Raw genomic sequence first — 17,310 nt, forward strand, 5'->3', positions numbered from 1 at the left:
GTCCTGCCGCCAGGATGTGAACAGGCAGGGGTATCAATGGCACCCTGGGAACTTCCTGTCTGAAGGACATTCGTTAATGACTTCCTCCTGCACCCACCCAGGCCCCTTCCACCCCTGCTGCCCGGGCCCTCCTGGCCTCCATCCAGCTAGCCTGGGACAGTCAGCCCCACCCAGCACTCGCTGCTAACTATCTCCGTGGCCTTGAGTATCCTACAGAATTTGGTTCCCAAAAGAAAAATTAAAAGATGGAACTGAGCTTCGGAACCCAAGTCAGTCCAGATCTAACACTCTGACAGCTGATGAAACTTTCCCCGTTAAAGCGATTAGGCCAGGTACAGTGACTCATGAGTGTAATCCCGGCACTTTGTAAGACCAAGGTGGGAGGATTGCTTAAGGCCAGGAGTTCAAGGCCAACCTGGGCAACATAGCAAGACTCCTGTCTCTACAAAAAGTTTAAAAATTAGCTGGGCATGGTGCACACCTGTAGTCCCAGTTACTCAGGAGGCCAAGGTAGGAGGATCGATTGAGCCTGAGTAGTTGAAGCTGCAATGAGCTGTAATCATATCACTGCATTCCAGCTTGGGTGACAGAGTGAGACCCTGTCTCAAAAAATCTAAATAAATAAATAATAAAGGCCGGGCACTGTGGCATATGCCTATAATTCCAGCACTTTGGGAGGCCAAAGTGGGTGGATCATTTGAGGTCAAGAGTTCCAGACTAGCCTGGCCAACCTGGCAAAACCCCGCCTCTACTAAAAATACAAAAATTAGCCAGGTGTGGTGGAGGGCACCTCTAATCCCAACTACTCAGGAGGATGAGGCAGGAGAATCTCTTAAACCCGGGAGGTGGAGGTTGCTGTGAACCAAGATCATGCCACTACACTCCAGCCCAGGTGACAGACCGAGACCATGTCTCAAAAAAATAAATAAGTAGGCCGGGCGTGGTGGCTCACACCTGTGATCCCAGCACTTTGGGAAGTCAAGGCGGGAGGATCACCTGAGGTCAGGAGTTCGAGACCGGCATGGCCAACATGGAGAAACCCCGTCTCTACTAAAAATGCAAAATTAGCTGGGCATAGTGGTGCACGCCTGTAATCCCAGCTACTTGGGAGGCTGAGGCAGGAGAATCGCTTGAACCTGGGAGGCAAAGGTTGCAGTGAGCTGAGATCGCACCATTGCACTCCAGCCTGGGCAACAAGAGAGAAACTCCGTCTCAAAATAAACAAATAAATAAATAATAAATAAACAGCTAGTAAGCTACTACCTCCTCAAGAGGCCTTGGTAAACAAAATAATCAGCCAAACAAAATAATCTCTAATACTCTAACAGCCAAAGACAGTGAAAGGCAATGCGGGGATGAAGTGGGAAGCTACTTGGGGGCAAAGGAGCCCGGCCCCATTTTTGCTGCCTATGGCTCTCTCATCTCCCTGCCAACGGCCCCTCCTTTTTACCTTTAGGGAACCACCCCACTCCTACATGAGTCTGTATGGACAAGAACAACTTCCCTCCCTGGCTCCAAATGGCCAGGTGACCCAAGGCTGACCAATCACAGCAGTCCATTACTCGAGCCACAGCAATTGGTCCAAGGATGCACATGTGATCCCAGCCCAGCCAATCACAGCCAATGAGCATTGACAGCATAACCTGTCCCAGTCACTGAGAAAATTATTTAATTCTCCTTCAATATCCCTCAGGAAGGTTCCCTTCCAGGAGCTTCTGGGAATTCCAAAGCAGTCAGTTTCTCCGTGACGTGGTGCAGATGCCATTTATTTTCTAAGTATCCGAGGAAGCCACTGGCAAGTGAGACTGAGACGTACATACAAAAACATAGGAATCTAATTTCAGAATCGCATCCAGCCTGTCCGGATGCCCTGTCACGGGACTCAGGAGGAACAGCAGGGTCACAAGAAACTCACTCCCTACATTGACACTAACCAAGTCTACTTACGAGGGTCACTGCTGTTTTCCTTTTTTTAAATTGAGTGCATGTAGATGATTTTGCATAAATGGCATGTTTATGGGCCACACCTCCACATTCCTGCACAGAGCGAAATCACCAGCAGAATGGACCTCGGTCTCCTGACTCAGCCTCGCACAGTCCTGCTAATGAGAACAAAGTGAAACATAAAGGACTCCATTCCTTTTTTTTTTTTTTTTTTTTTGAGATGGAATCTCACTGTCACCCAGGCTAGAGTGCAGTGGCGCAATCTCAGCTCACTGCAACCTCCACCTCCCGAGTTCAAGCAGTCCTCTGCCTCAGCCTCCCAAGTAGCTGGGACTACAGGTGTGTGCCACCATGCCCAGCTAATTTTTGTGTTTTTAGTAGAGATGAGGTTTCACCATGTTGGCCAGGCTGGTCTCGAACTCCTGATCTCAAGTGATCCACCCACCTCAGCCTCCTAGAGTGCTGGGATTACAGGCATAACACCGCGCCTGGCCCATAAATGGTTCCATTCTAAATAATGAACCTCGGTTTAAATGCTCAGGGAGAGAAACACTCCCAACCCCAGCCCCATCCAAGAGACTTGATGGGACCAAGATGCCAACAGGAGGATCCCTGCTTCCTCTTGGAGGCAGGAGGTGGCCCCAGAAACAGCCTCCACGCTTCCTGTGGCCCCTCCACCAGGACAGGTGCTGTCTCTTTATCCACCATCCACAGACAGCCTTGATGACATCTTTATACCCCCGTATCCCTTCCTTCTGGCCACTCCACCTTCATGCTGGGGCAGGAAAGGGGTCAATCAGAAGCCACCAAAGCTCAGACAGGGAAACACCCCAGCACTGGAACCAGGCAGAAGTCACCAAAATCCAGATGGAGTGTGTTAAGACTCAGGCCTAGGCCGGGCGCGGTGGCTCAAGCCTGTAATCCCAGCACTTTGGGAGGCTGAGACGGGCGGATCACGAGGTCAGGAGATCGAGACCATCCTGGCTAACATGGTGAAACCCCATCTCTACTAAAAAATACAAAAAACTAGCCGGGCGCGGTGGCGGGCGCCTGTAGTCCCAGCTACTCGGGAGGCTGAGGCAGGAGAATGGCGTGAACCCGGGAGGCGGAGCTTGCAGTGAGCTGAGATCCGGCCACTGCACTCCAGCCTGGGCGGCAGAGCGAGACCCCGTCTCAAAAAAAAAAAAAAAAAAAAAAAAGACTCAGGCCTACAATCTGTGGAGGCATCCCAGCGATCCAGGCTTCGGGATGCTCGCCAGGGCATATGACCTCGCTTACCCCTGGCTACAGCCCGAGGAGGGAGGCCCGGGGAAACAAACCCGGCAGGGTTATGCAACTCACCCACAGCCCCAGAGATAGGCAGTGCAAGAGCCACTGCTAAACTCAGGGAACCTGGCTCCAAAGTCCACGCTGTGGAGGACCCCCACTGGGGCCTCTCTCTGCCTTAGCCCAAGGTCCTACCCTAAGCAGTCCTCTGACATGGACAAAGGTCTCCAACTATGGAATGCAGCCATGAACGAGACAGATATAGTCTCTGTCCTCATGGAACTCACACAAGTGGATGAGATACTTTCAGAGACTGTTAAGGGCTCAGAAGGGAATAGCATGGAGTGGTTATAACACAGATGGCACAAGCCAGGCACGGTGGCTCACGCCTGTAATCCCAGCACTTTGGGAAGCTGAGACAGATGGATCACCTGAAGTCAGGAGTTCGAGACCAGCTTGACTAACACGGTGAGACCCCATCTCTACTAAAAATACAATATTAGCTGGGCATGGTGGCGCATGCCTGTAATCCCAGCTACTCAAGAGGCAAAGCTGGAGAGTCGCTTGAACCAGGGAGGAGGAGGTTGCAGTGAGCCAAGATGGGGCCATTGCCCTCCAGCTTAAAAACCACACAGATGGCACAGACAGTGGACATGGGGGGCAACTGTCCATTGAGTGTGGTGGGCAGTCAGGGGGTGTCTTCTTCAAAAGGTTACATTTAAGCTTCAAAAGTTTACGTTTAAACATAAAAGAGGAACCAAGCATAAGAGCCAGGGGGACAAAAAGATGGTCCAGGCAAAAGGAAAAGCAAGTCCAAAAGCCCTGAGCCAGGACAGCGCGTGACATGTTGGAGGAAAAGGAAGGCCTGTGAGGTTGCAGTGGGGTGAGAATGCTGAGTTGAGATGGGCAGGGCCCGTGAAAATGAGGCCTACAGCTTTGATACCAAATGCAGGAAGATTTTATTCAGCTTCGTGAAATGATCCGATTTGCATAGGGTTTGTTTTGTTTTGTTTTGTTTTGTTTTGTTTTGTTTTGGAGATGGAGTCTTGCTCTGTCTCCCAGGCTGGATTGCAATGGTGCAATCTCGGCTCACTGCAACCCCTGCGTAGCTGGAATTACAGGCACATGCCACCATGCCTGGCTAATTTTTGTATTTTTAGTAGAGACGAGGTTTCACCATGTTGGCCAGGCTGGTCTTGAACTCCTGACCTCAGGTGATCCACCCACTTCGGCCTCCCTAAGTTCTGGGATTACAGGCATGAGCCACTGTGCCTGGCCCAATTTGCATGTTTTAAAGAGCATCCTGGCTTTGATGGGGAGAAGTGACAACAGTGTGGTATGAATCAGCAGAGCAAACAGCCCCATGAGGACACTCCAGCACCCACTGGGAAATGATGGTGGCAGCTCAGTCTGGGGCGATGGCTGTGGCAGGTGGAGGAGTAGGTCCCATCCCCCTGCACAGGACCACAACCTGCGACTGGTCACGAACCATCCTTTGAAACAACCCTTGTCTTTTAAACATCCTTTCAATAAATATTTGAGAACCTGAGATTATGTGCTAGGCATCGTTCCAGGGGCTTCAGTCATGGCAACAAACAACACAAAGCTCCCTGCTCTCATGGTCCAACATTCTCATGGGGAGAAATAGACAATAAACAATCAACATGAGACACAGGGAAGTTCCAGGGTATCTCGGTGGCTGACAGGGCCACAGAGAAGCAGAGCGAGTAAGAAGGGCTGGGAGCACAGGGGGATGAGGGGGAATCTGCATGATGCACAAACAGAGTTGGGGGGGTCTCCATGAGCAAGTCAGAGCTGAACAGAGACCTACAGGAGATGAGAGGGCTTGTGTCACGAGAGAGCTAAGGCGATTGGACCTGTGGGGCTGAGGAATGGCCAGGAGGCCATTGTGCAAGGGAAAAGGGAATGGGGACGTTGCCAGAAAAGTGGCAGGGGTGGATTGCACAGGTCCTGGGCTAGTTTAGGACCTGGCTGTGACTCCTAGGGGATGGGTCTGGCCATGTCAGGGCTTTGAGCGGAGGAGGTAAGTTAAGTGCAGTTTTGATGGGCTCCTGTGGCTGTTTATTGAGAAACCCCACTGGGGAGCAACGGTGAACACAGAGAGGCCAGTGAGGAGGCGGATGCAGGAATCCAGGGGAAAGGTGATGGTGCCTTGGACCAGAGGTGATGGCGCCTCGGGCGTGGTAAGAAGTGGTTGGAATCTGGGTATATTTAGATGAAGCCATAAAACTTTCTGACGCGTTCGTTGAAGGAAGTGGAGAGAACAGTCAAGGCTGAGTGCAAGATGTTGGCCCAGGCAACTGGAAGATGAGGGGGGAGGCTCCTGATGGAGTGGGAAGCTGGTGGGAGCCACAGGTGTGGCCGGGGGTGTTGAGGAGCCAGCCGGGGCAAGCGTGAGCTGCCTTTGACCCCAAGTTGAGATATGGATGCCATTGGATGCTCAGGGGTGGGATTCAGGGGAAAGGTCTGGGCCCAGGGATACCAATTTGGGAGTAGTCAGGACAGAGGTGCCATTCAGACGCGAGGCTGGAGGAGCTCACCCCAAGGATGAGGGATGAGGACGCACAGAAAGGATGCCCAGGGCTCCACCAGTAGGAGGCAGGAGGCCAAGGAAATGAGGAGGCATCAGCAGGCAAGACGAGAGCAGCCAGGAAGGCAGGAGGAAAACCCAGATAATGGAGATTTAAAGAGCCTCAAGGGTCCTTCTAGAAGCTTCCAGAGAAGGTGGAAGGAACTTCACGCAAAATGTCAGGAAGCGAACAAGGTCAGGCCCCTCCTGTTCCTTCCCCCTCCCCAGCACAGGCAATCAGTGAACAGGAAGAAACAATGGAGTGGAGGGAAAGAAAACAAGAAAATTAAGATGGCCATGCCTTGGGCCACGAGGCTTCCTGGAACCCTGGGCCTGGGGAGCTTCTGAGCAGGCAGAGTGGCTCCATATCTCACCCAGGCTTTGGGAGGAAAATCGCCGGACACCTGCAGGGAGCCAGCCCCTGGGCCGTTTAAGGGGGCCAGCGGAGCCCAAAGTCACATTCAAACAGGGGGAGGGAGACGAGGTGAATAAAAGGGATTCTCTTTTTGTTTTGTGTTTTTGATTTTTGACCAAGCCCTAGTGTTGAATTCTCCGCACAATTAATGTGTTTGTGGTATCAGAGCTGCCAGCACCTCCCGGAGCAGAAGGCCTGCACAGAACACTCCTCCACAGACTCCTCCAGGCCCAAGACGTAAACCACAAACTCCCTGGGCTCAGCCTCGGGGGGAGTGGCTATGGCCTCGGGGCCTCTCTTCTGCTGACCACAGGCATGGAATCACCCTCTGGACACTAAGGAACCTCCATGCAGGACCCACGGATGACAGTGCCAACGAGCCCGCAGCAAATTGCCACCAGGACCAAGACTCATCCAGGAAAAGCACCTTCATGGAGCAAGCCCTCCACGCGGGGGGACTCACTTCCATCGCATTTGCTAGAAACCGAAAGCCAGGGTAAGGCGATTCCAGGTGGCTGAGCTTCACCACGTTCTAATTAATCAGGGTGCGTCTCCCGGTGGAGGTACAGCAAGTACCGGCCATTCCAGGAAGGGACAGGGAATATTTCCTGGAAACCCCGGGTGCCGGGCCTGGCCCTGGAAAGGCCAGACAACAGCAGGACACATCAACATGTATGTGCAGACATCAACACACACGGACATGCATAAACACGTGTGTTCATGTGTGTCCGTGTGCGTGTACAGACACACCATGTGCACCTGCGTCAACACATGTGGGCACATACCAACACAGGTGTCTGCACACACATCATGTGGTCACACATCAAGGCAGGTGTGTGCATGCCTACACAGGTGTGTGTCACTGTTTTCACCATCAACACGTACGTACACGCACCAACACACATGTGTGCAAACACACACTCATGAAGACAGGGAGAGGCCAATCTACCACGAGCAAATAAACTAGACTCAGGCAAACTAAAAATAGCCCCTGTTTTTCAGCCGTCGCCAGGGAGTAAGTTGAAGTTGTCTCTCACATGCCAGGAGTAGGAAGTTCAATGGCAGGAAAGAGGAAGAAAAACAAAACAGAACTGGCACACACCTGTGATCCGAGCTCTCCTCTGAGGAGCCACCTCCCCACCCGTGACCAGTGATCAGTTCAAGGGCTTTGTCCCATGCGTCCAGACATGGGGGTCCTACAGGAAACGCCCGGTAGCTAGAGACACTGGACCTCCCTCCCCGGTTCCACTGGGGGGCTGATAAAGGCGCAGAGCGGACCGCCCCTGCAGGACGGGTGGGAGTCCAGCCCCCAGGGTCACTGGGAGCCCTGGGCTAGGAAGAGATGGCCTCCCTGGGAGCCTCACTTGGTGCCTGTGATTGAAGAACACGTCCCTGGTCTCAGACTCCCCCCAGAAGGGAGAGGCCAGGGTGCACTCTGCACCAGCAATGTTTGGCGGGGTGATTATCAGGACAAAGGCCTCGAAGGGACCCTGCTGTTCCCTGGTGATACACAGAAAAGGAAGGGGCAGCCCAGGAAGACATTATAAGAAGGGCCCCCCCCACCGCCCACATTAAGCATGCAGTCGACCTGCTCAGACACGCGGAGAACCGGGAGGACGCAGTCTGCAGAGGCCGCCAGGACCGGCTGTGGAGTCGAGCCCCCCAACTTGAAATCCTGATTCAACCACTTGGAGCTGTGTGACATGGCGCAAGTTACTTTCCGGCTCTTTGCATCCATTTCCCTCAATAAAACAAGACACAATAGTACCTATTTTAGATACTAAAAGAAATAATGTACATAAACACTTAGAACAGTGTGCAGCCACAGCGAGTGCCCATTGACTGTTATCTCTCACGAACCCCCACCTTTTAACTGATTGACAAAGATTTCCCAAAAGGCACAAACTCAGGGACAGTCGGTGCCCTCCCTGGCTGGCCCTGGTGCCTGGGCTCCCTGAGGCTCACTGTGTGGCTCTGGCTGAGGGAGGCAGGGGTGAGACAAAGAGCCTGAGGCCAGGGCTGGGGGGTCGCACACGCCTCATTCATTCTGTAACCTGACTGGTGAAGGGTTGGCAAGGAGCTCAGATGCTGCTCTGGCCCTCGGGGACGCTGCAGTGACAGTGATGGGAAAGCCCCTGTCTCCACAGATACAGGGGTATCAGAAAAAAAGCATGCAGGCAAAGATGACCTAAGGTTTTTGCCTCTGCCCCTGGGGAAACAAATGGGGGTGCCGTTTATTGAGACAGGGACCATAGGCGGGGGCAGCCCAGCAGCGGGATAAGGCAACTGAGGTTGAGTCCAACTAGAAAACCAACTTAAAGACAGCAGAGGGGACCCAGGTTCTCTCCTGGACATGGAAGAAGGCCATAAGGCCTATCATTGAAGATGGTGGCCTTGGAAGAAGGCCCACGTCCACCAGCTGGGCCTTCCTTGGAGGACCAGAACTTGGATGTGTGCCCCCCAGGACCTGAAATGGGCCTTCATTACTCACCCACATACTTGAGCACAGCTGCACGCCAGGCTCAGATCCAGGGAATGAGAGCAAGAGTCCCCGTTCTCATGGCATCTGCCTCTGGGACAGAGACAGACACCTTTTCACACACACACACACACACACACACACACACACACACCAGTGAGGTCACTTGGGGCAAATTACTCCCTTCATCTTGTCTCCTTAATGGACACTGATGACAATAAGTCGTATGTCATGGCCCTCTGCAGGGACTAAACGAGACGATTTTCACAAAGGTGCTTTGAACCCTGCCTGGTGCACAGTAAGCCGCCCGTGAGTGGATGCCATGAAGTTCACAATCGCGGCCCTTAGTGTGTCCGTCCAAACACCTGTCTCCAATCCTCCCGACTGGTGGAAGGGAGAAGAAATGCGTCGCACTTCCCCAAAGCCTCTCCAAGCAACCTCGACCACGGGGCCCCTTTGCAGTGTGCCTCCTCGGTCCGTGTGGCACATTCATCTGGCCAGTCTTTGGGGAAAGCTATGTGTCTATTCATTTGTAATTTCTTTTTAAGAGATGGGATTTCACTCTGTTGCCCAGGTTGGAGTACAGTGGCAAACACAGCTCACTGCAGCCTCGAGCTCCTGGGCTCAAGAGATCCTCCCACCTCAGCCTCTCGAGTAGCTAGGACTACAGGTGCATGCCACCATGTGCCAGCTTAGTTTTTTTATTATTATTATTTTTGTAGAGATGGGGTCTCACTATGTTGCCCAGGATAGTCTTGAACTCATGGTTTCAAGTGACCCTTCCACCTCAGCCCCATAAAGTGCTGGGATTGCAAGCGTGAGCCACCATGCTTGGCCTTGTAATTTTTAATCAAATATGTAGCATGTGGATACATTTTCTTTGTTAAAACAAAAAATAGGAGCATTACAGATAAAGTATTAGGTTTCCTTTGTCCACACCCCCAGTGTCCTGCCTTCTCTCATGAGAGTATCCACTTCTGTTAGTCTCACCTTTCCCAAACTTCAACATTTACATATTCTAATATTAAGCCATTGAAAATAATGGCAGGGCACTGTGGCTCACACCTACAATCCCAGTGCTTTGGAAGGCCAAGGCAGGAGGATCACTTAAGGCCAGGAGTACAAGACCAGCCTGGGTAACACAGTGAGACCTTGTCTCTACAAAAATAAAAATAAAAACTGAAAGAAAATATAGAATATTGTTTGGTGGGTTTTTTTTTTTAACATAAATAGTACCAGAGCTTTTTTCAATTAGTAATTAGTAAAAAAGTAATTACTTTTTTTGATTAGTAATTAGCTTTTTTCAATTATGGCCTACCCATGCTGAGACATATATCTAAGTTTCTTCTTTTTTTTTTTTTTTTGAGACAGAGTCTCACTCCATCACCCAGACTGGAAGGCAGTGGTGCAATCTTGGTTCACTGCAACCTCAGCCTTCCAGGTTCAAGCTATTCTCCTGCTTCAGCCTCCCGAGTAGCTGGGATTACAGGCATGCACCACCATGTCCAGCTAATTTTTGTATTTTTTAGTAGAGACGCGGTTTAGCCATGTTGGCCAGGCTGGTCTCAAACTCCTGACCTCGGGTGATCTGGTGAATAACGAAGACATGGTTCAGATCCCTGGGGGCACACATCCAAGTTCTGTGACAAGGACGAAGACATGAAATGTAGACAAGAAGTCATTCTTAAGAAATTCAGTCTAAAGAAGCAGGCCAAGGGGGAAAAGATGTCAACTAGTGTGACAATATCCACATCTTCACTCCAGCTCATCATTGAAGATGGAGGCCTTGGAAGATGACCATCCCTTTTTTGCAACCCAGTGAGGGGCCTCTCCCCATGTCCACCAGCTGGGCCTTCCTTGGAGGACCAGAGACACACGGGAACTTGGCTACCAAAAAATGGTAATGATAAATCAGTAATCACCAGTGATGGCAGAGATAGGGGAAGTGGCACCGTCCCATACCTTGTAGGTGGATGTAGCAACAGAGCTGTGCAGAGGGCAATTTGGCCATAATCTTCAAAACTCAAACTGAGCACACCTGCTCCCAAGGCCCCACTTCTAGAAATCCACCCTATGGAAATGTTCATGAACCACACGAAGAGGGATGGGTCGGGATATCGCTGTCATTTGTGACAGAGAAAATGATCAGTCAGGCCGGGCGCGGTGGCTCAAGCCTGTAATCCCAGCACTTTGGGAGGCCGAGACGGGCGGATCATGAGGTCAGGAGATCGAGACCATCCTGGCTAACACGGTGAAACCCCGTCTCTACTAAAAAATACAAAAAACTAGCCGGGCGACGTGGTGGGTGCCTGTAGTCCCACCTACTCGGAAGGCTGAGGCAGGAGAATGGCGTGAACCCGAGAGGAGGAGCTTGCAGTGAGCTGAGATCCGGCCACTGCACTCCAGCCTGGGTGACAGAGCAAGACTCCGTCTCAAAAAAAAAAAAAAAGAAAGAAAATGATCAGTCAGTGGAGAAACAGGTAAACAAGTCTATAACCATTCAAAGGAAAACCAGCAGTGATGAAGGAAAACGCGGGGTACATTTATTGCTGAGACATGGAAAATTTTTCAGATAATATCTTTGAATTGAAAAGCAAATTGCAAGATAATTACACATGTTCAAGTTCATTTGCACTTAGTTCAAGTTATGTAAAATATATGTATTGATATGTATACATACAGGCTCTTGGTACACAGAAAAGGGTCTAGAAAGATCCACACCAATGATGGTGATAATAGCTGAGGAGGGGAATAAAATGGGGGAAACTTTCTCTTTCTCCTCCATTTGAACTTTTTTTACGAGCAAGTATTCATATATTTTATATAAAGTCGTCCCTCAGTGTCAGAGGGGAATTGGTTCCAGGACCCCCATAGATACCGAGACCTGCAGATGCTCAAGTCTCTGACATAAAATGCTGTGATATTTGCATATCACCTATGCACATCCTCCCGTATTCTTTAAATCATCTCTAGGTTACTTATAATACCTAATACGATGTAAATGCTATGTCAATAGTTGTTATACAGTATTGTTTTTATGTCTATTTTTTTGCTGTATCGTTATTTTGGGGGGATTTTTTCTGAATACTTTCAATCTGCAGTTGATTGAATCCATGGATGCAGAACCTGCAGACACAGAGGGCCAACTGTAGGGACTCCTGTCACTAACCAAAAAGCATATTAAAAAAAATCAAAGCACAAGGCCTCCCATTCAAGTTGCACACAGACTCATGCAGCCAAAGAAAACACCAGCGGGCAATCTCTGCTTATGCGCGTGTCTCTCCCGCCCTGTCCCCTGAACACAGGCTCTCTTCTTCCATGCTAAGGCACTTGGCCGCTGCTCCAGCCTGGGCGGTTCCAGAAGTGGCCGTCTTGGGCTGGGCGTGTCTTCCTGCCTTCACGCCACTCAGCCCCAGACCAATAGCCTTTGGGATATCTACAGAAGGATGCTGGGAGGCTCCTGCTCAACTTTAAGCCAGATGCTCCTAGCTCCAGGACAATTGAGGACAATGTGGTTTTCCTCTTTAGAAGCCCGGGAGAGGAGTGGGGAAATTTGGTGGTGCATGCGTGTGTGGTACACGCACACACATCCTACTGGCATCCTTAACCTGATGACATCCTGAGAAAGAAAACACCTTGAAATCAGCCCCCGAATAACTGAGTTGGCGAGACTCTTTACCTGGCATAAATCCCACCACCCCCACACTCCCAAAGCAAGAGACTAGGTGCTCACTCACAGCACAAGGTCACATGCTCGCACTGCCTGAGTGACAGCCCCTCCAGGGACCCTGCATACACACTGTGGGGTCCTGGCACTGCAGCAGCCACAAGGCTGTCACTGACACACACGTTTCAGTATGAGTAGGCCACAGAAATAAAACTCCCAAAGTGTAACAGAGAAAGACTCTGAGCTGTCATGGGGAGGAAGAGGCCATTCTGTTGCTTTTCCTGCCATCCCCAGAGACAGTGTCACCCTCCACCGGGACCTCTGTGCAATCAGACTACAGGCTTGACAGGATAAGATTTGAAAAATCAAAAATAGACACAACATGGCCAAGATGCTCTAGACAACTGCTCACCCAGAGACCTTGAGAGAGGCCACATGTTGCTCCGTATTTAAAGCCAGCTAGCTGGGTCCCAAGAAGTGGCAGCCAGATCTAAGCAGACGTATGCTTCATTCATTCACTCATTCATTCGCTCTGTAAATGAGGGAACAGACATGAAATGTGGACAACGAGCCGTTCTTAAGAAACTCAGTCTAAAGAGGCAGGCCAAGGGGAAAAGATGTCCATTAGCGTGACAATGTCCACATCTTCACCCCAGCTCAGCATCTGGCTGGAACTTTGATAACAGTGAGCCCCAGTTTCCCCTTCCCTCCACTGCAGGTGCTGGCTCCAGGGCTTCAAAACTCTAAATGACTTTTAGCTCAAATGTGATACTCTGCAGTCTCCAAGTCCTTCCCCAACTCCAGGCTCATTCAAACATTGGCACCCAGGACAGAGTCTGTCCATCTGCAGACCAGCTGACCGCCTAATCTGTCTCCCTGGTTGAAAGGGCAATAGTGTGGATCAGAGGAAAGACCTCAGGCTGCGTGCACTCAGAGGACCTTGGGCTGGTGCCTGTCTCTGCATGAATCTGGGGAGAAAAGCGGCTTATAGTTTCCAGACTGAATCATGAAGGCAGTGAGCAGCGAGAACAGGGTCCCGCATTCTACCTCCTGGAAAGGGTTCTTATGGGGGGATTCTGGGCAGCGGAGGATGCTCAGCTGAGCACCTACCATGTGAGCTGGGCACCCACGTGGGCCTCACAGAGGGTTCCTGTCCTCCCGGGCTCACAGGATACAAGCAAAGTGCAGCTCTAATTTTACCGGACCCTGCTACTGGCTTCTGTGAAAGCAGGCGTCGCACTCCTGGGCTCCTTCGGGAGGCACCACGGAAGCAACCCGTCCACACTCCTGATTTGTCGTGGGCGCCCAGACCCTCTGGGGGGGTCAGGCCTCCGGGTGGGCTCCCATCCAGGGCTCCCCAACCCTGGCCTGCGCCTCCAGCAAAGCCCCTGGGTTCCCCTTTTGCCCTCCAGCCTTAGTCTGGGGCGATGAGGGTGGTGGAGAGGCGGGCAGCGGCCCCCTCCCGATGCACCTGGCCTCCCTCGTGCTCTGCGGAGCCGGTGGGCGCCGATCCCGCTGCGGTCGCCCACCCACCGCAATGCTTATGCGCGTGTCTCTCCCCCGCGGCCCCTGAACACAGGCTCTCTTCTTCCATGCTAAGGCACTTGGCCGCAATGCGCGGGTCCTCCTCGGCGCCCAGAGCTCAACAGCCCGGGTCCGTGCGCGGACACCCCCGGGGGTACCTCACCCACCTTGAGGACCTGCTGCTTGATGAGCGAGGGCACCATCACGATCATGACAGCGCCCAGCACCGCGCACAGCAGCCCCGCGACGCCCAGCGCCGCGGCAGCCCAGCGCGCTTTGGTGGGGCCGCCCATGTCTGCGCGCCTGGGGCCCACCAGCGGCTCGCAGGGCTCCGCGCCCGGCAGGAGACGGGGACGGCGACAGAAACGACACAGGCGGGGACTCCGGGCCGCAGAGGCACGGTGGATCCGGGACGGCAGCGCACGCAGGAGCAGCCCAGCAGGTGGCCAGTGGTTTTATGCCCCATCGCCGGCGCCGCCAGACCGCCCCCGGGCCTCCTTGGGCTCCAGAATTCCGGCGGCAGGGGCGGGGCCTGAGCGGTCCGGGGGCGGGGGAGAGGCGGGGACGGGGCGGGGCGCTGATCGGACGGGCAGGGGGCGGGGCCATGGCCGCCAAGACACGCCCCGCTATGCTGCGGCTGACCCCACGGCCTCGCTTCCGTTTTGGGGCGGGAGCGGAGGAGGCCTCGTGGCCGCTGTGCCAAAATGTCTATGGGGCCTGAGTCCCTCACCCTCTTGCTCCCTTCCCCTTCCTCCTCCCCTTCCCCCACCTATGTCTCCCCTCCTCCCAGCTCTCCCCTCTGAGCCTCTCACCCTTCCCTTTCCCTCCTCCTCCCCCTCCTGTATCGGGACCATCATCAAGGTTGGTCACAGTGATTAGGACTTAGCCAGCCCACCCTTACAACGATCCACATGCCCCGCCACCACCCCATGGACCCTCATCTCCCCAGTCCATCTCCAGCCTCACTGTCCCTGGAAGAAGCCCCGCAGGCTTCAACCCCAGGGCCTTCATACACCCTGCACAGGCAATTCTGTTCTCCCAGGTATCCGCCTGGCCCTATCCTTCATAACGTTGGTGCCACCATCACCCTATGACTGAGCACCCCCTGGCAGGTTCACATTCATTTGCATCCTTGCATTCTGACCATGTGCTCCAACTGGGATGCCAGCCCCTGAGGTAGGGCCCCCCACTCGTCCTCAACTCTAGAACGTGGCCTGGCAGGGAATGCCTGCCCACAGTAAATATTCTAGAATGAATGACTGAGGAGTCTTCTAGGTGCTGGCCCCTTCCTTAGTGCTTTGCACACAATGGCTCCATTTTACAGATAAGAAAACTGGGTGGTGGCTCACGCCTGTAATCCCAGCATTTTGGGAGGCCGAGGCGGGTGGATCACCTGAGGTTGGGAGTTGGAGACTAGCCTGACCAACATGAAGAAACCCCGTCTCTACTAAAAATACGAAATTAGCCAGGCGTAGTGACGCGTGCCTGTAATCCCAGCTATTCGGGAGGCTGAGGCAGGAGAATCGCTTGAACCCGGGAGGCAGAGGTTGCAGTGAGCCGAGATAGCACCATTGCACTCCAGCCTGGGCAACAAGAGCGAAACTCCACCTCAAAAAAAAAAGAAAAGAAAAGAAAACTGACCCACAGGGAAGCTTAGTTAACCCAAACCCAGTTCCCCGGTTTCTAATGAAGAGGGAAATCAATGATAAGCACGTGAGCAAATGAGTGAAGGATAATTGCAGGCAATTGCTTCAAGAAAACAGAATAGGCCCGGTGCATGGTGGCCCACAACTGTAATCCCAGCACTTTGGAAGGTCCAGGTGAGGGATCGCTTGAGGCCACTAGTTGGAGACCAGCCTGGGCAACATAGTGAGACCAGTCTCTACAGAAAATTAAAAGATTAGCCAGGCATAGTGGCATGCGCCTGTGGTCCCAGCTACTCAGGAGGCTGAAGCAGAAGGATCCCTTGAGTCCCGAAGTTCAAGGCTGCAGTGAGCCCTGATCTTACCATCACACTCCAGCCTGGGTGACAAGAAGACCCTGGGAAAAAGAAAAGAAAAAAAGAAAGGAGAGAGAGGGAGGAAAAGAAAACAGAAGAAGATGCACAGCAGCGGGCTGGCACTAAGTGGCAGTTGCCCTTAGATGGGTGAGTGTGTCCCTGAAGCCCTCCACAACCCCCTGAAGTCCTTCCCCACACCCCACCTGGCCTGCCTTCTGGTCCTGCAACACTGGCCCCACCTTGAGTTTTGGGCCCCTCACGTAGGCCAGTCCCCTCATTTTCTTTTTTTTTTTTTTTTTTTTTTTGAGACGGAGTCTCGCTGTGTCACCCAGGCTGGAGTGCAGTGGCCCGATCTCGGCTCACTGCAAGCTCCGCCTCCCGGGTTCACGCCATTCTCCCGCCTCAGCCTCCGAGTAGCTGGGACTACAGGCGCCCGCCACCACGCCCGGCTAGTTTTTGTATTTTTAGTAGAGACGGGGTTTCACCATGTTAGCCAGGATGGTCTTGATCTCCTGACCTCGTGATCCACCCGCCTCGGCCTCCCAAAGTGCTGGGATTACAGGCTTGAGCCACCGCGCCCGGCCAGTCCCCTCATTTTCTGAATGAAGTTATTGAGAGGACAAGAGACTTCTGGGTTACACAGGGACAGGAGGGTGGTGTCCCAGCACCTGGGTAAGGCAGGCTCAGTCCTTGAATGCTCTAAACCTCTTACTTAACCCCAGAAGAAAGCAGCCTTCTCCCAGGGCCATCCTTAAGCAACATGTCTTGGCCTGAAGCAATATTTACGGAGCATCTGCTATGTTCTGGTTAGACAGCTTTGCCTGGCACTGCCTTCCTCTAAGGAGGCCGAATATGGTCCAGTGCCCCAAGGGGGAGGGCCCAACTCCTGAGGGAGGTCAGAGTGGCTAGGGTGAGGCTATGGTGGCCCAGGGGGACAGGTTCAGAGAAATCCAGGCTCTGGGGTTTCCCACATTGGAGTCCTAGGGCAAGTGGTGTGGACCTTTCTGTGCCTCAGTCTCCTCATCTATGAAACAGGGATTAGAAGAGCCGCTTTCCAAGGGTTACCGTGAGGATTAAACAAGTCAAAAAACGTGCCAGTGCTTAGAACAGTGCCTGGAATGTGTCAGTGCAACTGAGTTGGGGGCTGTCATTGTTATTTCCAGGACCTACATGACCTGGCTCCTGCCCATCTCTCTGCCTCCATCTCCTGCCATCTCCCCCATTGTTTCTGTTCATTGAGCGTCCCCAGCTTTTTCTTGTGTCAGGACCTTTGCACTTACAGTTCCTCTGTCTAGGATACACTTTCCCTAGATCCTTCCACGGCTCCCCACTCTCCTCTTCCGGGCTCAGCTGAAACCTACTCCTCAGAGAAGCCTTTTCCGTTGCATCTGTCGAAAACGGGAGTCCTAGCCCACTGTGAGGCCAC

General features: G+C 52.7%; 1 protein-coding gene across 4 annotated transcripts in view; it reads right to left on the minus strand.

Annotated features, from left to right (window-relative positions):
- Positions 1-14,423, minus strand: part of SCARB1 (scavenger receptor class B member 1) — an 88,859-nt gene extending 74,436 nt beyond the window's left edge. For all 4 annotated transcript variants that reach the window (XM_025401899.1, XM_025401898.1, XM_025401895.1 and 1 more), the window contains exon 1: positions 14,053-14,423. In XM_025401899.1, coding sequence (XP_025257684.1) covers positions 14,053-14,178 — 126 coding nt within the window. In that variant the 5' untranslated portion in view covers positions 14,179-14,423. The remainder of the gene's footprint in view (positions 1-14,052) is intronic.
- Between the last annotated feature and the right edge of the window lie 2,887 nt (positions 14,424-17,310).

The sequence above is a fragment of the Theropithecus gelada genome, chromosome 11 (assembly GCF_003255815.1).
Source record: "Theropithecus gelada isolate Dixy chromosome 11, Tgel_1.0, whole genome shotgun sequence".
In the NCBI taxonomy this organism is placed as follows: Eukaryota; Metazoa; Chordata; class Mammalia; order Primates; family Cercopithecidae; genus Theropithecus; species Theropithecus gelada.